Source organism: Myxine glutinosa, chromosome 1, assembly GCF_964187855.1.
Source record: "Myxine glutinosa chromosome 1, kmMyxGlut1.1, whole genome shotgun sequence".
NCBI lineage: Eukaryota > Metazoa > Chordata > Myxini > Myxiniformes > Myxinidae > Myxine > Myxine glutinosa.
In genome coordinates, this window is record NC_136261.1 from 256,934,581 (window position 1) to 256,958,244 (window position 23,664).

General features: G+C 44.8%; 1 protein-coding gene across 3 annotated transcripts; it reads right to left on the reverse strand.

Annotated features, from left to right (window-relative positions):
• Positions 1 to 1,332: 1,332 nt before the first annotated feature.
• LOC137436648 (uncharacterized) lies at positions 1,333 to 22,163 on the reverse strand. Of its 3 annotated transcripts, none has more exons than XM_068130618.2 (4): positions 21,596 to 22,163; positions 14,304 to 14,516; positions 2,357 to 2,510; positions 1,333 to 2,232 (listed from the first exon to the last, which is right to left on the reverse strand). In XM_068130618.2, exons 1-4 carry the CDS (start codon positions 21,963 to 21,965, stop codon positions 2,181 to 2,183), a joined length of 789 nt encoding a protein of 262 aa, XP_067986719.1. In that variant the 5' UTR covers positions 21,966 to 22,163; the 3' UTR covers positions 1,333 to 2,180. The 3 variants fall into 3 exon arrangements, with proteins under 3 accessions (XP_067986719.1, XP_067986738.1, XP_067986729.1); XM_068130637.2 differs by having other exon boundaries at positions 21,791 to 22,010; XM_068130628.2 differs by having other exon boundaries at positions 1,333 to 2,580; positions 21,596 to 22,010.
• Between the last annotated feature and the right edge of the window lie 1,501 nt (positions 22,164 to 23,664).

Here is a 23,664-nt window from a genome sequence, read left to right on the forward strand (position 1 = left end):
GCTCATCTCCACTCATCCATTCCTCTTTTTCCCTGCCTGTAGAACCAACTTCCTCAGTTTCTTCAATTTCATTCTCCCCTCCAGGACTTCAAGACAGCTGTTCACCACCATTTCTAACGATATTTTCTACCCTACCCCCCACTAATACCTCCCCCTCAATTATATCCCACCATCATTCCCATTCCCAAGGCCACCGCTTTGCAGGTTTCCATTTTCTCTTCTGTGATTGAGAGTTTGCCGCTGTGTTCAGATTGTTCAACCTTTGTCTTCTACTTGCTCTCATTCTTCCTCAAATGTCCCCTTATTTTATCCCTAAACCCTGATGTTTGTCTGTCCACTCTGCCCCCATATTCCTGTTGTACTACGCTCATTTCCTATTACATCCCCAGGTGTTGCATGAAGTCATTGCCGGGCACCGAAGGGGGCCCAGCGATGATGCGCGCTGAAAGGGACTACTCAGTTTTCACTCCGGTTGTTTGTTTTGTCCGGGCCAGGGACAGAAGATGAGAGCAACCGCCTGATCCGATCGCCAGAACAAAGGAGAGTCAAAAATGCGACCGTTCGCCACGCATGCCAGGACCAAGGGGGACGGATTCGTCCTCTTTACGATCGCACAAGAGCCAGGAATGCGGCTGCCTGCGACCAAGCCCAGAACCAGAGAGCGATGAAATTCGGCCGCTTGCCACTAAGCCCAGGACAGAGAGAGAGCCAACAATGCAACCATCCGCCACGCCGCCAGTTTGAGAGAGAGAGCGGGGGTGGGACTCACCATCCGCTGCCCCTTGCCAACGACTCACAATCCCAACAGCCCACCACCCCATCTCCATGGCCAATCATTCCCATCAGGGCGGGGCCTCATGGCCTGCTTGATGCCCGATGATGAAGCTCGGGGCATGGCCTGTGAATTACAGTCCTTCAAGGCGGAGTCTAGCCGCCGTTCAGGAATGTTCGGCTGGGCGGGGTTTACTTGCCGATTGGCAAATGTTCGTTACGTCTGGGTGCTGTTGGCAATGTCGGTTTAATGGCCATTATTGTAATTGTTGTTGTGATGGCGGCCCTTTTTCGATGAAATAAAAACGTAGGGAAAAATCACAAGGGCAATTACACCCTGGGGATTATCCTTGAGCCCTAACTAATTAGCATTGCTCCACCCCTTGTATGGAGACACATATACGATCTTATGCTCTATAGATTACCTTGGAGATTCTTCTTCTTCGTCACACGGTCCATTCTAAACTACACATTCCTATCTCCATTATGGTATGTCATTACCTACCCCCACAAACGTAACAATATGATTGCTTTCTAGGTATTTATTGAAAGAAAACCCAGTCTCAATAAAATACTTTATTTTCTTTTTAACAAAATTACCAATATCAATACATCAGAGTATAAAAATACTTTACTGGCAAGAACATGAACAGGACCACACAAATAGGTAAAGAAATACACACAACTGACCCACATTATTAAACATAATTAAAATGCACCAAAGTGAAACTGACAGTTTAAACAGCAAGATAACAACTCTACGCAGCAGGTTCTGTGGAAGCACGAGATTTACTCTAATCAAAATTCAATAAGCTTCACGTTATGTCAAACGACCATTTATTCAATAAACACACGTGTGGAGAAGTTCGCTTGCTTAAACCAAGCTTGCCTCTGAAGGCGAGGTTCAATCCTCATATTTATGCAAAAATCTCCGAGGTGGGATTACAAACACCTCAGTTATCAGCAAAGAGCAGCTTCTGGTTGCATCTTCTCCACTCTTGGTTTCAGCTGTATGTCAAGCCACAAATCTGATAAATGATTTTGTTGCGGGCAAGCGAAGCAAAAACAAGTCTATCTTGGTCAAAAGATAAGTGTTGCAATGTGCATACAAGCTGATTCTGAAAAGCATATGTGGCAAGCATTACCTGCTGCCTACAGCAAAAGGCTATTTAGATTTCACTCTCCGAAGCAAACAGATTTATTCACACATTTCTAATTACCACTCATCAAGATTTCTGAACCCACCATGCCACACTGGCATCCCCCTCCCCCCCCCCCACCCCCCGGTGATTTTATGTATCAATTCACCTTTTTACCCACAGTTCTCAGCTCAAATTGCAGGCAAATTCTCTGAATTTCAATACAAGAGTCCACCCCTGACAGCTGCAGTCATAACATACAAGTACGGTCTAATCTTGAAAGCATTCGTGGCAGAAGCTCTCTTCATACCTCCCTTCATAACTGAAAAAGCAGACACAAATAAAGCAACATTTGCAAAGTCCAATGGATGTAGCATTCAAGAAGAGCATATGTAAGCAAATTTGTTTTTTAATGGACTGAAAAAAATTAAGCAGGTTGTACTAACTTTAACTTGTACATTGAACAGTAGGAGCATACTGAGCTGGAGCAGTGACCACATATACGACAGCACTCCCTGCACAGGCGCCGCTCACAGCGAGAACAGTGTGACTGCGAGGGCTCAGGTCGCGTACATGTTTCACATGATGAACTCATCCTGGCTGTGACGGTACAAAAGGGTGAGAAAGTTGTTGTGGCATCCCTCTGGCATATCAAATCCCAAAGAAGCTGCTGGAATGTTTTTCAAAGAAAACACAAATGTCAATGTGAGGGACAGGATGCAATTACGAGTACTTCATAATCAAAACACATGAGTAAACTGGAAAGAGCAATCAGATGGCAGACCCTCGCCAGGCCTTGTTGTGTGTAATGTATTTGTGTGGCAAATAAATGGAAGGATGTACCAAATGAAAGTTTGTTGATTTCAAATAAAAGGTCTAAATGGTGTATTGGTAAATGTGTAAAGGTCAAAGGTCTGAAAAGTTGTTAAGGTCTAAAGGTCTGAAAAGATCAACATGGATCCAAATGGTCTAATGGGTCTTAAAATATTTAAGGGGTCTAAAGGGTGTAATGTAAGGTCTAAACTCTAAATGGCCAGAATTGTCTGTAGGGGTATCAAGGGTCCTAAAATGTCTAAAAAGGGTCAACAGTTCCAAGGGGTCAACAGGGTATTAAAAGGTCTGAAAGACGTTAAGGTCTAAAGGCTAGAAATGAGTCTATGGGTCTTAGAGGTTCTAAAGGGTATGAAGATCTAAGAGGATCTTACAGGTCTAAGTGTTTTAAAGGGTATAACAGGGTCTAGATGGTCGAAGGGGATATAAAGGGTCTTCGGATTCTTAAGAGTCTGATGGGTTTTAGGATCTTCAGGGACTTGGGATTGTTAGGGTCGTCAATGGCTTAACTAAGGAGTCTTAAGGGTCTCAAAAGGAGTCTAATGTAATTAATACACATACTCATGTTCTCTGCAGACAGACAGACAAGCAGACTCAGATGCAATACCCTCTCCTCTAGCGAGGGTAATAATAGTGGGGTGTGGGGAGGGTTTTTTTTTATTCAGCGCTTTCGGAGATATAGAGGTGCAAAGTTTTTTGATTTTTCCACGATGGCGGCCGAACCACGTGACCTATGACGTCATAATTATCATTAAAAAATTCTATAGGTGGAGTTGCACCTATGGTGAAAATTTCCCGTCAATCGGACCAACGGTTGCAGAGAAAATCATATTTATTCTGTGCGGACAAACAGACAAACAAACAAACGGACTCAAATGCAATACCCTCTCCTCTGGCGAGGGTAATAATAGTGGGGTGTGGGGAGGAGGGGTTAGACATAGGGTTTTTAGGATTAGTTATTCAGATTAGGATTCGAGTTAGGACACAACATAACACAACGACATCAATAAAGAAGTAAATTTCCTTTTTTTGAAAAAAAAAAGAGGATTTTAAATAAAAAAATCCATTAACCAGAAATATAATTTATCTGGAACACCCTTGGTCCCACCCATTCCGGATAAAAGAGGTTTTACTGTATTAACTACTGAGTGAAAGTCTTACTGCCATGGCAACATTTCCAACAAGATCAGGAGCATGGTATTGTGTCTGACGTGTGCATGTGTGACTTGTGTATGCAGCTTATTGTGTGTATGCCCTTAATAATCTTAAAAATTGCTATCAGAACCCCTCCTTTATAGTACAAAAAGTCCTATCTTCATCAGTCATTCTTGATAGCTTGATCTAGTGATCTAATCGCTCAACACAGGTCCCTCTCTAAGGCAGCATTGTCCTTCTCAGATGTGGTGACCATAACTGTACACAATATTCTAGATGGGGCCTCACTAAATTCCAACACAGATGATAATCATGTTGATGAGAGTGAACATATTCCAAGAGAGACAGATGTAATGCTGGAGCAATGGCCCAAAGTAGAGAGCAGTAATCCATTAAGGTAGGAACAAAGGCTTTGTAGGCTGTCAGTAGTTCTGATTTTCGAAGGATTGGCTTAGAATGATGGAGGAGGTCTAATATGCAGTCTGTCTGGCTGGCTGTCTGGCTCATGATTTTTCACCACAATACGTTCCATCGTTACTTATTCAATCTCAACCAAACTTGACAGGATGACTAAGGGTTACACAATGAAGGTTGTAGCGCATTAATTTGCCACCCTGCCCAAGGGGGGTTTCTCCCCCAAGCAAGTTTTCTCCACCATTGCCGATGCGTGTTGAGGTGTATATCCGTATTAAGCTAGCTTTATCGTAGCGTTTCCCAAGGCCGTTTCTAATAATAAAATGAATGATAATAGCATAATATTAACGTTATTACAAAACAATATTAATAAAGTCGCGTTCCTCGGTGATTAAAATCGTCCAAGGGAACGGATTGCCGAACAAGCTTTAACTCTGACGCGTTCAGTCAAGATATAGCGGAGAATACGTGGGGGCAAGTGGTGAAGCCGGAGCGCTTACCTTCATGGATCCCACCGGCAGTCTTCAATCTAACAATTAATGCGAGCTGACTCAGGATTTACTGTACAAAAATAAATGCCGGCGTTATTAAAAGAAATGCCAGTAATACAAAATAATGCACAGTAAATAAAATCCTAAATTGGCATGTCCCCACACACAGATCCAAATACAGACGAAAGGGAAAAATAATTGAAAATAAATGTGTTATTTATGACACTTATCTCCAATCGCTGGTGTATCTCGTCAAGAATCGTCAATGATCGTCTGAGGCCTTGGCGGAGAAAATGCGCCCGTTTGCGCGGGCTAGGCCTCACCGCGCGTTCCCTCACTCCTAGCCTCGTTGAGCTGCAGCAAGCAGGCAGCGCTTGTCCACTCGTCGTTCTTGCTTGGAAACCCGCAGTTCTCAGTCCATGGCTCTTCCTCCTCACGACCACCAGCAAGATATCGGCACACGGCCGCCCGCGATGAAGCCTCCCCGCCTAAGAGAGCAAAGCGCAACCGTCCACTAAGGATCCAGGATCAGCAGCCCAAGAAAGAGAGATGAGGAGAAGCAAGAGCAGAAAATGTCGGTCCACGACCATGGCATCCAGAACGAGAAGGCAAGGAAGAGAGAAAATGTCGGCCAGAGCGTTTCTTTATCGTCCAGGCTCTGACGCCATCTGTCGTGCTTCACCAATGAGCGAGTCCTTTCTTACCAGTCCTTCCCGTCAATCAAACCCTCGACCAATCACTGCTCTTTGGGCATGTCTCCACGGAGCTGCCTGACCTGTGCACTTACCAAGTCAATGTTATCAGCGGCAGCGCTCAATGTCCTGGCTTCCGGTAGGTTTTTAATTAGGGTGTTTAAATGCACGATTTCGTACTAGGTACGTGTGCTGCGTATGTCATAACAAAGGAATAATTAGAGGCAATTGCATACAGGGGATTAATTTACCCATAATCCCTCGCTAATTAACAAGCCCCACTCCTCTGATGGGGACGAATATGCAAGCTTACACAACAGTCCGGTCTACACAAATTCCCTACTTATGGTACATTGAGATGGTTCTTCTTCTTCACGACAGGCAGAGCACACTAATCTATACATTCTACCTGGTCTAGAGTATCACTACCCCCCCCACAAACATGACAATAATAATGCCCCACATCCCCAACGGGTTTTTCTTCCTTGAACAAACGTCGTCAACGTTTATAAATAGCTTATCATGGCGTTAGTGGGAGCTCTACCAGAAGTAAATATATTATAAACCACAAACACGTATGATCAGCTTTTTAAACAGTCGCTAATGCTGTTCATCACATTAAACAAAGAAATTTGGAGGAATCCCGACATCCGTGAGGTAAGTTTTACTTATAGAACTAAATGAGCGAGGATATACTTTAATCTAAATACCTCACTAGGGTTGGGTTAATAACATGACCCTTCCTGCCACTAACGTGACGTTTTTCGTTGCGAACTTTTGAAACTTCCTCCTGCTGTTCAACACAAAACTGAGAGGGAGGAAGCCCAGGGTGTGCTCATTTACCAAGCAGCCAGCTAGCGCTTACCAGGACTGCAGTTCCTTAACGGTTTTGAATGGAGTGTTGCTCGAATGCTTAAACCACTTGGCGATCTCTCCACAAGAAACTTGGTAAATTAACACACCCAATGTTCTTGAGACCCGGCCATAGATCTACTGTAATCTATATACCCCAAAGAGGAATGACCCTTCCTGTCACGCCCGTATTGAGCGGGTGTACTAGTAATAAATATCAGCAATAGTTTCCCTTGGCTAAGTCACATTAAAAATGCTCGCTCCTTGACATGCATTACATGGCAACATGGGTCAAACCTTGAACCAACCATTATTATTAATAGGAAGTGTAACACAAGCTTTTAAAACATTTTGCCCAAAAACACAACATTGTCGCAACCAGAAAATAAAACTAACGTGAGTTACTAGTACACCCGCAGACAGTACACCTTTCCCGAGCCTTCTTTCTTGCAACAGCTTCCTTGGACGTTTTCGTTAACGAGGCTTTCCGTTTGGTAGGCATTTTACCGGTTTATCTGAAACAGTATCCGCCCAGAAACACATACCAGAGAAAACAAATCGTTTTGGCAATGGCCTCTCAAATATTGTACCCGTTTGAGACGTTTGTCACATTGCCTCCAGTACCCGTTTGTGACGATGTTTTCATTGTGACGAAAATATTAGAATTTCACGAATATGTGAATTGTGATTGCGTTTCATTGTGATGTTGGTACAAAATCATTCCTTTTTTTTCCTAAAGAAAAGTGTACAGTTGATATCACGATTTGAAACACGATGGAATAATATAATAATAAAATAAAATAAAAGGTCTTTAATTTAAAAAAAAAAAAAAAAAGGTTTAAAGGAATACAGTATTTAAATTTTTTTATTTAAATTTAATAAAAGGTTTAAAGGAATAATAAAAGGTCTTTGTCCGAGGTCACCGAGTTCGATAGGTGCAGCTGTGCAGCGATCGGTGCAGCACCCGGGAAAACAACATCATCACAATGAGAACAATGGACGTTATGCGAACGTGAATGTTATGCGGGAGTCCAAACCTGAGAATACTGGAGACCAAAGCTGAAATTGGAAAAACGAAATAGCCTATTTTACTCCTGGAGATCCCAGGATTACCCACACAAAATATCGTTTCGATTGGTTGAGCCGTTTTTGCGGTACCTTCGAACAGACAGACAGACATTTGGTGAATTATAGTAAGATAGTAAGATGACCCAACAGATCAAAGTACATATTTTGTAGACACAAGTAGTCTTTTGCACATACAAAGCTTTTTCTATCAGGATTTAAGCTTTGAAGAAGAGCATGGATATAAATCACATGCTGAGTCACGGCTAGACATCAACGTACCTTTATATAAACAACAAGGACATAAGGAGACAATGGACAAGAACATATAATATATATGGGATTTAAACATTGGTTACCTACATCATAAGGAGAGGTGCACACAGGAATCCTAATACTAAAGTCAGTTTTCAACATGACAGAAAAAAATAAAACAAAGATGACGTTATTGCAGGCAGATTACATCATTACCCTGCGCTCGAAGTGAAAACCAGCGTTAGGCATTCGGTTGCGTAAATGTTGTGCATGTGTGGCGTATGTACGCTGCATTTAAAAAATCATTTTCTCAACAACACTTGGTCCGATTGACAAAATTTTACCATTGGAGCGCCTCCGCCTGTAGATTTTTTTTATTTATTCACAATTATGACGTCTTAGGTCACGTAGTATGGACACCATCTTCGAAAAATCGAAAAACGTTACACCTCATCTCTGAAACCGCTCAATGTAAAAAATTGAAACAAGGCTCATTGTCAAGTACTGTCCGGAAAAGATTCCGGCAAGTATGTTGATCGGTTGGTTTGTCTGTTTATTCGCAATACTACGTCTACACCGTTGCATGTAGAATCGCCAAACTTTACACACATATTTGTCTTGCCCTCGAATAGACTGTGCCCAATTTTTAACTCTCTCGGCCCAAGGCCTCCATTATGACGTCACAATTCGATAATTCGACAAGTACAAAACTTCATCCAATCAAGATGAAATTTCTTGAGTGCAATGTCGGCACAAACTGGTGGAGAAAAAAAAATAATGATGACGTCATCTGTCACGTGGTTCGGCCGCCATATTTGTCCAAAATGGCCGATAAAAAAAAGTATATTCCGGCAAGTCCTCGGTCTCTGACCGATTTTTCATCTGTTTGTTACTTGCGGGAAAAGATTCCGGCAAGTATGCTGATCGGTTGGTTTGTTACTTGCCGGAAAGGATTCCCGCAAGTACGTTGATCGGTTGATTTGTTACTTGCCGGAAAAGATTCCGGCAAGTATGTTGATCTGTTCGTTTGTTACTTGCCGGAAAAGATTCCGGCAAGTATGTTGATCTGTTCGTTTGTTTGTCTGTCTGTCTGTTTGTCTGTCTGTCTGTTTGTCTGTCTGTCTGTTTGTCTGTCTGTCTGTTTGTCTGTCTGTCTGTTTGCAGCACTGCGTCTACACCGTTGCACGGAGAATCGCCAAACTTTGCAAACATATTGGTCTTGCCCTGGAATAGACTGTGCCCAATTGATGACGTCATCGGTGACGTGGTTCGGCCGCCATCTTGGAAAAACCGAAAAACTTTGCACTTCTACATCTCCGAAAGTACTGAACAGAAAAAATTGAGACATGGCTCATTGTAAAGAACTCTCCATGGGGAATAAAATATGTTAATGATGACATCATCAGTCACGTGGTCGGCCGCCATCTTGGAAAAACGGCAAAACTTTGCACCACGAAATCTCCAAAAGTGCTGAACAGAAAAAATTGAGACATGGCTCATTGTAAAGAACTCTTCATGCGGAATCAAATATGTTCATGACGACGTCATATGTCACGTGGTTCGGCCGCCATTTTGGAAAAACCGAAAAAATTTGCACATCCATATCTCTGAAAGTGCTAAATAGATAAAATTGAGACATGGCTCATTGTAAAGAACTCTCCAGGGGGAATAAAATATGTAAATGATGACGTCATCGGTCAGGTGGTTCGTCCGCCATCCTGGAAAAACGGCAAACCTTTGCACCTCCATATCTCCGAAAGTGCTGAACTCAAAAAATTGAGACATGCCTCATTGTAAAGAACTCTCCAAGGGGAATAAAATACGTTAATGATGACGTCATATGTCACATGGTTCGGCCGCCATTTTGGAACAACCGAAAAATGTTGCACATCCATATCTCTGAAAGTGCTGAATAGAAAAAATTGAGACATGGCTCATTGTAAAGAACTCTCCATAGGGAATAAAATATGTTGGTGATGACGTCATCAGTCACGTGGTTCGGCCGCCATATTTGTCCTAAATGGCCGAAAAAAAGTACATCCCGGCAAGTCCTCGGTCTCTGACCGATTTTTCATCTGTCTGTCTGTTTGTCTGTTTGCAGCACTATGTCTACACCGTTGCACGTAGAATCACCAAACTTTGCACACGTATTTGTCTTGCCCTGGAATAGACTGTGCCCAATTGATGACGTCATCGGTCACGTGGTTCGGCCGCCATCTTGGAAAAACGGCAAAACTTTGCACCACTATATCTCCAAAAGTGCTGAACAGAAAAAATTCAGACATGGCTCATTGTAAAGAACACGGTCATGGGGAATAAAATATGTTAATAATGACGTCATAGGTCACGTGGTTCGGCCGCCATCTTGGAAAAACTGAAAAATTTGCACCTCCATATCTCTGAATGTACTGAATAGAAAAAATTGAGACATGGCTCATTGCAAAGAACTCTCCATGGAGAATACAATATGTTAATGATGACGTCATCGGTCACGTGATTCGGCCGCCATCTTGGAAAATCCGAAAAACGTAGCACCTCTATCTCCGAAAGTGCTGAATAGAAAAAATTGAGACATGGCTCATTGTAAAGAACTCTCCATGGGGAATAAAATATGTTAATGATGACGTCATCGGTCACGTGGTTCGGCCCCCATATTTGTCAAAATGGCCGTTAAAAAAGTACATTCCGGCAAGTCCTCGGTCTCTGACCGATTTTTCATCTGTCTGTCTGTCTGTTTGCAGTACTACGTCAACACCGTCGCACGTAGAATCGCCAAACTTTACACACACATTTGTCTTGCCCTGGAATAGACTGTGCCCAATTGATGTCATCGGTCACGTGGTTCGGCCGCCATCTTGGAAAACCCGAAAAAAATTGAACCTCTACATCTCCGAAAGTGCTGAAGAGAAAAAATTGAGACATTGCTCATTGTAAAGAACTGTCCATGGGGAATAAAATATGTTGATGATGGTCATAGATGCCTCAATTATGACATCATAATTCGACAAGTACAAAACTTCATCCGATCAAGATGAAATTTCTTGAGCATCATCAAGGAATAAATTAGTTCATAAAACAAATAATGACGTCATCGGTCACGTGGTTCGGCTGCCATATTTGTCCAAAATGGCCGATAAAAAAGTACATTCCGGCAAGTTGTCAGTCTCTGACCGATTTTTCATCTGTTTGTCTGTCTGTCTGTCTGTTACTTGCCGGAAAAGATTCTGGCAAGTATGTTGATCGGTAGGTTTGGCTGTCTGCCTGTTTGTCTGTCTGTTCGCAGTACTACGTCTACACCGTTGCACGTAGAATCGCCAAACTTTAAACACACATTTGTCTTGACCTGCAATAGACTGTGCCAAATTTTTAACTCTCTCGGCGCAAGGCCTCCATTATGACGTCATAATTTGATAATTCAACAAGTACAAAACTTCGTCCAATCAAGATGCAATTTCCTGAGCACCATGTTGGCATAAACTGGTGGAGAAAAAAATAATAATGATGACGTCATCGGTCACATGGTTCGGCGGCCATATTTGTCCAAAATGGCCGATAAAAAGTACATTCTGGCAAGTCTCTGACCGATTTTTACTTGCCGGAAAAGATTCCGGCAAGTATGTTGATCTGATCGTTTGTCTGTCTGTCTGTCTGTGTTTGCAGCACTACGTCTACACCGTTGCACGTGGAATCGCCAAACTTTGCACACGCATTTGTCTTGCCCTGGAATAGACTGTGCCCAATTGATGACGTCATCAGTCACGTGGTTCGGCCGCCATCTTGGGAAAAACCGAAAAACTTTGCACCTCTATATCTCCGAAAGTGCTGAACAGAAAAAATTGACATGGCTCATTGTAAAGAACTCTGCATGGGGAATAAAATATGTTAATGATGACGTCATAAGTCACGTGATTCGGCCGCTATTTTGGAAAAACCGAAAAACTTTGCACCTCCATATCTCCGAAAGTGCTGAATAGAAAAAATTGAGACATGGCTCATTGTAAAGAACTCTTCATGGGGAATAAAATATGTTAATGATGGTCATCGGTCACGTGGTTCGGCCGCCATATTTGTCCGAAATGGCCAATAAAAAGTACATTCCGGCAAGTCCTCGGTCTCTGACCGATTTTTTATCTGTTTGTCTGTCTGTTCGCAGCACGTCTACACCGTTGCACGAAAAATCGCCAAACTTTACACACATATTTGTCTTGCCCTGGAATAGACTGTGCCTAATTGATGACGTCATCGGTCATGTGGTTCCGGCCGCCATCTTGGAAAAACCGAAAAACTTTGCACCTCTATATCTCCGAAAGTGCTGTATAGAAAAAAATTGAGACATGGCTCATTGTAAAGAACTCTCCATGGGGAATAAAATATGTTAATGATGTCATTGGTGCCTCCATTATGACGTCATAATTCGACAAGTACAAAACATCATCCAATCAAGATGCAATTTCTTGAGCGCCATGTCGGCATAAATTGGTGGAGAAAAAAAAATAATGATGACGTCATCGATCACGTGGTTCGGCCGCCAAATTTGTTTTAACACAAAAGTCTTAAAAACCACTGAAAATACATCCTAGCGAGGGTTTGCAATCTCTGATTGCTGTTTTTGTTGTTACCCTCGCCAGAAGAGAGGGTATTGCATTTGAGTCCGTTTGTCTGTCTGCTTGTCCGCACAGAATAAATATGATTTTCTCTGCAACCGTTGGTCCGATTGATAGGAAAGTTTCACCATAGGTGCAACTCCACCTGTAGAATATTTTAATGATAATGACGTCATAAGTCACATGGTTCAGCCGCCATCTTGGAAACACCGAAAAAAATGGCTGGCGGACTTCCTCTCTAGTCGTAGTCAACGTGTGGCCCTGAATGGGTTTCTCTCATCTCCTCTTCCTGTTCAGGCTGGAGTTCCCCAAGGCAGTGTTCTGGGCCCTGTGCTTTTTCTGGTCTTCATCAATGATCTCTCCGACTCTCTTGAAAATCCTCTCTATCTCTTTGCTGATGACTCTACTCTCTGTCGCTCCATTCTTCATCCCTCAGATCGGCAGTCTGCAGCCTCCTCACTCTCTGCAGACCTGGACAAAATCACAGACTGGGCAAACAAGTGGAACATGTCTTTCAATCCTGACAAATCTCACACTCTTACGATGTCTCTCCGAAAAGACCGACTGGACAACCCTCCCATCTACTTTCTGAATAATCCTCTCCAAGAAGTTCTGTCACTCAAACTTTTGGGTCTCACTATCTGCCATGATCTTTCCTGGGAAAACCACATTTCAAATCTGGCCTCCAAAGCCAGTCGCCGACTGGGCATCCTCCGTCGTGCGAAGTCCTTCCTTGGCACACCTGAGCTCCTCACCACGTACAAGACTTTCATCCGCAGCTCAATGGAATACTGCTCTCCCCTCTGGGCTGGTGCTCCTGCCTCACACCTAGCTCGTCTTCACGCTGTTGAAAGCAAAGCATTCAGAATCATTGGAATCTCCCACGATGAAGCTAACTCCAAGGGCCTCTCACTCACTCACCGCAGACAGGTTGGTGGTCTTTCCGTCTTCTACCGACTCCTTTCTGGCCTTGCCCCACCAGCTCTCTCTGGGCTCTGTCCCGCAAATACATATTCCTACAGGTCGCACAAGATCTGCCTGCAACCCTCTTATGGTTAAACTGCCAAAATCAAGACTCTCTGCTCACCTTCACTCCTTCATTCCTCTATTCTCTCGCCTCTGGAACAAACTCCCTCACTCTCTTCGATCCCACTCCACCCTCCAGGTCTTTAAAACAGCTGTTCACCACCATCTCTTATCTTCCCCCATCCAAAACCTTGATCTTTTCTATCCCCGATAATTTCACCCCAATTCCACTTTTTGAAATACCAACTTCTGTCCTGGAAGTCCTTGGTGTCCTTGTGTTTTATACTTCTCCCACCCCCCGCCCCCCTTCCCACGCCTCCTCCCCCCCAAGCCCTCTCCCTCCCACACATCTCCCACACATCTCCCTGCTCTTAAATGTTGTGTGCTCTCAAGTGTTTGTGTACTTCCCATTCTCTTGTCTTCCGCTCCCTCTTTTTATATATTTTGTTTGTCTGGTTGATTTGTTTGTGAAGTAAATGTCAGCTCTTTCACGAGCCTCGATTCAGTATCCCAAAAAAAAAAAAAAAAAAAAAAAAAAAAATTGCACCTCTATATCTCCAAGAGCGCTGTAAAGACAAAAAAATGGAGACATGGCTCATTGTAAAGAACTCCCCATGGGGAATAAAAGATGTTAATGATGATGTCATAGGTGCCTCCATTATGACGTCATAATTTGACAAGTACAAAACTTCATCCAATCGAGATGAAATTTCTTGAGCATAATCTAGGAATAAATTCGTTTAGAAAAAAAATAATGTTGACGTCATCGGTCACGTGGTTCGGCCGCCATATTTGTTTTAACACAAAAGCCTTAAAAACCACTGAAAATACATCCTGGTGAAGGTTTGCAATCTCTGATTGCTCTTTGTCTTGTTTTATTTGTTTCTGATATCAAAAGCACTGACAATCAGCGAGGCATGAAAATTTCAAAATAAATTATGTTTGCTTAACATCAACAGATAATGTAAAAAGGGCTAAATATATACACAACAGGTTTTTGCAACTTACAAGTAGGTTCAGGCAGAAAGGTGCTCAGCAGACGGCCAGACCCATCAAGGCAGCGCTGCCGACCACCTGAACCTGCAGCCTGAAGACCTTGAAGTACTTCCTCTCCAGCTTTCCCATTAATCTCGGGGATGAGTTTGTGCTCAAGCGCCTGTTGTTTCGTTGAAGACGCCATGTCGGCTTTAGCCCCAGCAAACAGAAGATTTTGAGGTAGCTCTGCAGGTGAACAATGGAACACAGGATAAATTAACCAGTATATCTCATGGTCATCATCAGTGCCATACACTATACAGAGCGTCGGTAGTTCCAAAGGAGGAACTGAGCAAGGGTTGTGCTGGGTGGTTAGCCGTTGCCTTCTCAGTCAGTGCAATCATAAGTAATTTGGTCATGGTGCCCACGACAACTCCCCTACTCTTCACGAAGGACACCTTGCGAATGCAACGTCCATCAGCGATCAGTGCTGGCAGATTGGTCTCCTGGCTTAACGTCCTTCTGATGGAAGGTGCGCACAAATTGATGAATCACCCTGACATATTATAGCTAGTCCAAGATTCAAACCCAAGCTAAACAGTTCATAGGCGAATGTGTGTGCCTCTATGCTATCCTGTGCAATCGACACACAATATCTGAAGTTTATATGAAAATATCAAATAAATAAACAAGATGACGTCATGCGGAACACGATACTTGCAAAATCCGCCCCCCCCCCACCCTCAAGAAAAAAAAATTCAATTGGCACAGCAAATTGTCCATTTCATCAAGATTAAAATTGACAATCTTGATCAAAGCTCAGGTCAATAGGAAGAAAAGTGACGATTTTTCAGAAGAAAAATGATGATTTTGGAATGTTGACCTTGAGTTTACCTTTGATATATTGACCTCAGATCGTACGTTTCCCTGTTTATTGACTCAATGTGCAAATGCTGTTCAATTTTCAAGTCAATCGGATGAAAATTGAGGATTTTAAAAACTTGGCTGATGTTGACCTTTTGGCCTACGCTTACCTAAAATATAATTTGTGGTTGAATTCAGTGACCAGATATGCAAGTCCTCTTCAAATTTCACGTCAATCGGATGAAAATTAAGGATTTTAGAAATTTGGCCTATGTTGACCTTTTGGCCTATGTTGACCTCAAATATACTTGGTGGTTGAATTCAGTGACCAGATATGCAAGTCCTCTTCAAATTTCACGTCAATCGGATGAAAATTGAGGATTTTAGAAATTTAGCAAAGTTGGTGACCTTTGGCCCATGTTGACCTTTTGACCCCAAAAACAATAGGCTTCTTGCTTTTGACCAACTCTACGATTTGGTGAAGTTTCGTGAAGATCGGTTGAAAATTGTGACCTGTAGGCCGGTGACAAACAGACAGACAGAACCACAAACGCAACCGACCAATATACTTGAAAAATCTTCGATTTAACAAGTAATACGAGAATGCCACTCAGTAGAGCGCATACTCCCGCTGTGGGTCAAGTTGGAATAGTACGATTTCACAAAAGTTTGAGGGAGTAGTTCAGTGACAACACAAGACAAGACAAGACAACAAAAGACAGACACTGCACAGATATTGTTACGGATTCGTCACTTCCGTTGTGGTGATTTGCATCTACTGTAAATATTTCTGATTCCATGTACTATTTTATTGTTTTCAAAAGGTTCATTGTTCATGAACTGTTTTCAAAAGGTAAAAAAAAGTTAATGTTAAAAGAAACAAGAAAGCGGTTCGGAAACCGGAAGACGAAGAAGAGGAGAGAGAAAAAGGGCGGAGCGAGTGAAGTCGGAAGAAGCGAGTCGTTTCAAGGTCTGGGGCGAACGTTGTCGAACGAAAGTCGCTCGTGAACTTTTGGGGTTCCTGGGAAAGGAATTCCTGCGACAGAGTTGTCGCTGTGACTGATCCACCTGCGTGTCAGGTTTTGCGTTGGATTCCGAGGAATCATCGTCGTGTCGTTTCGACCCGAGTACGGGCGGTCGGCCATTTTGACTCGCGCGCTTTGCGCGTCGAGCAAACTTTCCTTGCTTCGCATCAGCCATTTTCACCATTCAGACGTCTATCTGGGATGTGTGTGTGTGTAACGCGGATTTTGAAGGCAAACCTGAGGTTCGCCGATTTGGAGCTGTAAAACAATCATACCAGAGGGTGTGATTTCCCAGTCGCCTTGAGTGCGCCTTTTCGCCGCTTTGGCCGCGTGCGCCTTTGTGCAGTTTTGGCGGCGTGACTGGGCCTGTCACCTGAACGGGATTCGGGTTTCGATTCAACATCGTTCTGACGATCGCTGGAGGGGATCAACTCTGAACTCGAAGATGGGAATATAGAGACATTGGGGAATGTTCTTTGTCACTCACTTGAGGCACAGTGAGTTACTTTATACTAGCTGATGGTACCATCATAAGATATACATTGATTGTACTTTTGATTGCTATTATTGTTCTACTGTTATTCTTCTGCGATTTCTAATACAATATTTGTTTGTTGGTAACAATTGGTGTGGTTTCACCATTGATTTTTGACACAGAGTAACACATTTTTCTGCCGTGACTCCTCTCGGGGCTCGGAGGTACATCGTGACCATGGGGTCGGGGAAGAGCACGTAACAATATATACATTCAGAACGATGTCCAATCGAGACCAGAATCCCGTGCGGATGGCAAGTACAGTCACACAGCGAAAGCTGTGCAAAGGCGCCCTCAAGGCGACTGGGAAATCCAAAGGTGCCCTCCAGGCGACAGGTATGGGCTTTCACGGCTCACAGTCGGCGAACCGCAAATTAATCTTCAAAAGTCACGGTGCACACACGCACACCAGATACGTCTGAAAGCGGTGAAAACGGCTGACGAAGCAAAGAAACCTTACTCGGCGCATGAAGCGCGTGAGTCAAAATGGCCGACGACCCATTCTTGAGACGTCACGGCCCGGTGATAATTCTCCTCGGACTCCACCGCCAAAAACCTGATACGCAGGTTGATCGGTCACAGCGATGACAACTCTGTCGCAGGAATCCCTTTCTCGGGAACCCCAAAAGTTCCCTCATGACTTGCTCGCCAACGTTCGCTTCAGAACTCGGAGCGGCTCGGCTTTCTTGTCCGACTCCCTCGCTCCGCCTTTTTTTTTCCTCCTCTTCCTCTTTGTCGTCCTTTTCCCGATCCGGTTTCATGTTTTTTTTAACATTAACTTTTTTACCTTTTGAAAACAGTTCATGGACAATGAACCTTTTGAAAACAATAATAGTACATGGAATCAGAAATATTTACAGTGGATGCAAACCACCACAACGGAAGTGATGAATCTGTAACAATATATATATGTACATATATAACAGCCACAAGACACGAAATTAAAAACACTTCACAGCCATGAAACACGAAATTAAAAACACCTCACAGCCACAAAACACGAAATTAAAAGCACCTCACAGCCACGAAGGACGAAATTAAAAACACCTCAGCCACAAAACACGATATTAAAAGCACCTCACAGCCACAAAACACGAAATTAAAAACACCTCACAGCCACAAAACACGATATTAAAAGCACCTCACAGCCACGTGATTTTAAAACACCTCACCACCACATCATTTTACACCTCACCACCACATAATTCAAAATACCTCACCACCACGTGATTCAAAACCACCACCACGTTATTAAAAACACTTCACAACCACGGAAATAAAAGTTTCAGGGAGTAGTTCAGTGACAACAGACACTGCCCAGCTATGTAGATATATAGATAAATAAACATGAAAATCGCAGAGCCAGAATTATTTTTTGGTCTGGGAAGTGCATGCAAGGTTTCTTCTTCTTCAGCCTCTCAACCCTGGGTGAATATGCGATCTTTTTTAAAAAGTTGGAATTTTGCCAAATCTGTTTTATTCGTTTGTTAATATACCTCAGCCATTGACAAATCTAGATTTATAATTTCATTTGAGGTTCCCTCATGAACGGTTCCCAAATTGAGGTTCCCAAATTGAGGTTCCCAAACGATGCCTGCAAGTCTGTACATGTGATAAATAATTAATCGTCCATAGGCGAAGACTCTTCTTCTTCACGCAATAACAACTTCCAGCTTCCAGACCGTACATCCAATCATCTTCAAATTTTGCACACTTGTTACTCTTCATGACTTCTACTACAGTATGAAGTTTCACGTCGATCAATGAAGTGGTTCAAGGGATATAAATGTTTTTATTTGCGTTTAATTAACGATATCTGCCAAACCACGTTACCTATCGCAAATTCCAAAAGGACATTTTAGTAGACTGATATGCTGAACAGATTTGTGAAGTTTCCCCTCGATTGGATCACAAATGAGGGAGGAGCTAGGTTTTAAATGTTTGTGCTTAAAAACGTCATAACTCTGAAACCATGTGATGCATGCATCATGCTCGCTGACTTTTTTGTTCGTCATGGGTATGCGATTCTGCCTGCAAAGTTTGGCCTCGATGTGTTCAGGCGTTTTGGAGAAAATTGGATTTTAGTGTTTTTCACTCAAAACAATATGGCGGCCGAACCACGTGACCTGTGACGTCATAATTACCATTAAAATATTCTGCAGACAGAGTCCCTCGTATGGTAAAAATTTGCTCTCAATCGGTCCAATTATTGCAGAGAAAATGTTTTTTAAAGGAAAACAGAAAAAAAAATTCTCAAAGAAATTCCCCAAAAAAACTTCCTGTATCCAGAATAATTTCCTGAGCTTCACCAAAAACTAATCAATTCTTCCTTATCCCAAGTGCAATCATCCCACCAACTTTCATCCAAATCCGTTCAGAACTTTTCCAGATATCTTGTGTGCGCACACACACACAAACACACACACACACACACACACACACACACACACACACACACACACACACACACACACACACACACACACACACACACACACACACACACACACACACACACACACACACACACACACACACACACACACACACACACACACACACACACACACACACACACACACACACACACACACCTCCTGGCGGGAGTAAATATACCAAATTTTATGTAAGTCAAAAGCAGCACACCAACGTTATATTCTACCACGTTATATGAACAGCAACGCAACCCTCCACACCACACTGGCTCCCCCTCCAAGCCTCCACCACACCGACCCAACCTCTCACCCCCACCACCCCAACCGCCCCGACCCAACCCACCCTCTCACACCACCACCGCACCGTCCCACCCGCTCACGCCACCACCACGACCCACCCTCTCATACCACCACCCCGACCCACTCTCTCACTCACACCACCACCACCCCGACCCACCCTCTCAGACCACCACCCAGACCCACCCTCTCACACCACCACCCCGACCCACCCTCTCACTCCACCAACCCGACCCACCCTCTCACTCACTCCACCACCACCTGACCCACCCTCTCACACCACCACCCCGACCCACCCTCTCACACCACCACCCCGACCCACCCTCTCACACCACCACCCCGACCCACACCCACCACCACCACCCCGACCCCCAGTCACCACCACCGCCCCGACCCACACTCACCACCACCACCCTGACAGACACTCACCACCACCACCCCGACCCAACCTCTCACCCCACCACCCCGACCCAACCTCACCCCACCACCCCGACCCAACCTCTCATCCCCACCACCCCGACCCAACCTCTCACTCCCACCACCCCAACCCAACCTCTCACTCCCACCACCCCAACCTCTCAGCCCCACCACCCCAACCTCTCAGCCCCACCACCCCAACCTCTCAGCCCCACCACCCCAACCTCTCAGCCCCACCACCACAACCTCTCAGCCCCACCACCACAACCTCAGCCCCACCACCCCAACCTCACCCCCACCACCCCAACCTCTCACCCCCACCACCCCAACCTCTCACCCCCACCACCCCAACCTCTCACCCCCACCACCCCAACCTCTCACCCCCACCACCCCAACCTCTCACCCCCACCACCCCAACCTCACCCCCACCACCCCACACTCACACCACCACCCCAACCCACACTCAACCACCACCCACACTCACAGCAGCACCACAACAACCACCTGGACCAACAAAAACCACCCGACCCACCACCACGACGACAACCACCCCGACCCAACCTCTCACCCCCACCACCCCGACCCAACCTCTCACCCCCACCACCCCGACCCAACCTCTCACCCCCACCACCCCGACCTCTCACCACCACCACCACCCCGATCCACAATCACCACCACCACCACCACCACCACCACCCTGACCCAACCTCTCACCCCAACCACCCCGACCCACAATCATCACCACCGTCACCCCGACCCACAATCACCACCGCCACCCCGACCCACAATCACCACCGCCACCCCGACCCACAATCACCACCACCACCACCCCGACCCACACTCACCACCACCACCACCCCCCGACCCACACTCACCAACACCACCACCCCGACCCACACTCACCACTACCACCACCACCCCGACCCACACTCACCACTACCACCACCACCCCGACCCACACTCACCACCACCCCGACCCACACTCACCACCACCACCACCCGACCCACACCACTACCACCACCACCCCGACCCACACTCACCACCACCCCGACCCACACTCACCACCACCACCACCCGACCCACACTCACCACCACCCCGACCCACACTGACCACAACCACCACCCCCACCCCCACCCTGACCCACACTCACCACCACCACCCTGACCCACACTCACCACCACCACCCCCACCCACACTCACCACCACCACCCCCACCCTGACCCACTCACCACCACCACCACCACCCCGACCCACTCACCACCACCACCACCACCCCGATACACACTCACCACCACCCCCACCCTGACCCACACTCACCACCACCCCCCCCCACCCTGACCCACACTCACCACCACCACCCTGACCCACACTCACCACCACCACCACCACGATCCACACTTACCACCACCATCCCGATCCACACTCACCACCACCACCACCCCGATCCACTCACCACCACCACCCCGATCCACACTCACCACCACCACCCAGACCCACACTCACCACCCCGACCCACACTCACCACCCCGACCCACACTCACCACCCCGACCCACACTCACCACCACCACCCCGATCCACACTCACCACCAACACCACCCCGACCCACACTCACCACCACCACCACCACCCCGACCCACACTCACCACCCCGAACCACACACACCACCACCGCCACCACCACCCTGACCCAAACTCTCGCCAGCTTTACACCACTGCAGCCGACGTTTGGCATTGCGCATGGTGATCTTACTCATAGGCTTGTGTGCAGCTGCTCGGCCATGGAAACCCATTTCATGAAGCTCCCGACGAACAGTCTTTGTGCTGACGTTGCTTCCAGAAGCAGTTTGGAACTCGGTAGTGAGTGTTGCAACCGTGGACAGACGATTTTTACGCGATACGCGCTTCAGCACTCGGCGGTCCCGTTCTGTGAGCTTGTGTGGCCTACCACTTCGCGGCTGAGCTGTTGTTGCTCCGTGACGTTTCCACTTCACAATAACAGCACCAACAGTTGACCGGGGCAGCTCTAGCAGGGCAGAAATTTTACGTACTGACTTGTTAGAAAGATGGCATCCTATGACGGTGCCACGTTGAAAGTCACTGAGCTCTTCAGTACGGCCCATTCTACTGCCAATGTTTGTCTATGGAGATTGCCTGGCGACTGGCGAGTGGCGCGTGGCGGTGTGTGCTTGATTATATATACCTGTCAGCAATTATAGGTGTGGCTGAAACAGCCGAATCCACTCATTAGAAGGTGTCCGCTTACTTTTGGCCATGTAGTGTAAATCCACTCTATTATATTATTCAAGCTCTCATCGATTATTAATCGGGCGAGTCATCGATAAAAACAACAAAACAGGAAGAGATTTTTCAAAATGTGCATTCCATTGATAAAACACCAGAGATGCTACAGCCAACTACACCGTGGGAAATAGACACCACTTGATTAATCTACACGAGAACAGAAGACCCATCGCTTCGCTGACGAAAATACCAATCTTTGCTGCGATGGCTAATCTATGGAGGAAGAAAAAAAGGGATTTTTTTTTTTTGGAATAGGCCTACAAGATCGAGGCTCGTGAAAGAGCTAAAAAAGCTCGAACTTTTGGCCGAAGCTGATCGAAAAAAATAGTTGGTGGTTGAATTCATTTGCCGATATGTAAATCCCATTCAAATTTCAAGTCAATCGGATGAAAATTGAGGATTTTAGAAATTTGGAAAAAAAGTGGTTGACCTTTGGCCTATGTTGACAGTTTGGCCTATGTTGATCTCAAAAACAGTTGGTGGTTGAATTTAGTTAGCTGACATGTAAATCCCATTCAAATTCCAATTCAATCGGATGAAAATTGAGGATTTTAGAAATTTGAAAAAAGTGGTTGACCTTTGGCCTATGTTGACCTTTTGGCCAATATTGATCTCAAAAATAGTTGGTGTTTGAAATCGTTTCACTGATATGAAAATCCCTTTCAAAGATTTTAGAAATTAGAAATTGTTGTTGACCTTTGACATATGTTGACAGTTTGGCCTATGCTGATTTCAAAAATAGTTGGGGGTTGAATTCAGTTCGCTGACATGAAAATCCTATTCATATTTCAAGTCAATTGGATGAAAATTGAGGGTTTTAGAAATTTAAAAAACGTGGTTGACCTTTGGCCTATGTTGACATGTTGGCCTATGCTGATCTCAAAAATAGTTGTTGGTGGGTTTCACTAAGATGTTATGAAAATCCCATTCAATTTTCAAACAATCGGATGAAAATTGAGGATTTTAGAAATTTGAAATTGTTGCTGACCTTTGGCCTATGTTGACCTTTTTGGCCTATGCTGATCTCAGAAATCGTTGGTGGTTGAATTAAGTTGGCTGTTATGAAAATCCTATTCAAATTTCAAGTCAATCAGATTAAAATCGAGGCGTTTAGAAATTTGAAAAAAAAGTGGTTGTTCCTTGGCCTATGTTGACCTTTTGGCTGACGCTGATCTCAAAAATAGTTGTTGGTTGAATTTAGTTCGCTGATATGAAAATATCATTTAAATTTCAAGTCAATCGGATGAAAATTGAAGATTTAAGACATTTGAAAAAAATGGTTGACCTTTGGCCTGTTGACCTTTTGACCGAAGTTGATCTAAAAAATAGTTGGTGGTTGAATTCATTTAGCCGATATGTAATTCCTATTCAAATTTCAAGTGAATTGGAGGAACATTGTGGGTTTTAGAAATTTGAAAAAAAGTGGTTGACCTTTGGCCTATGTTGACCGTGTGGCCTATGTTGATCTCAAAAATAGTTGGTGGTTGAGTTCAGTTAGCTGATATGAAAATCCCATTC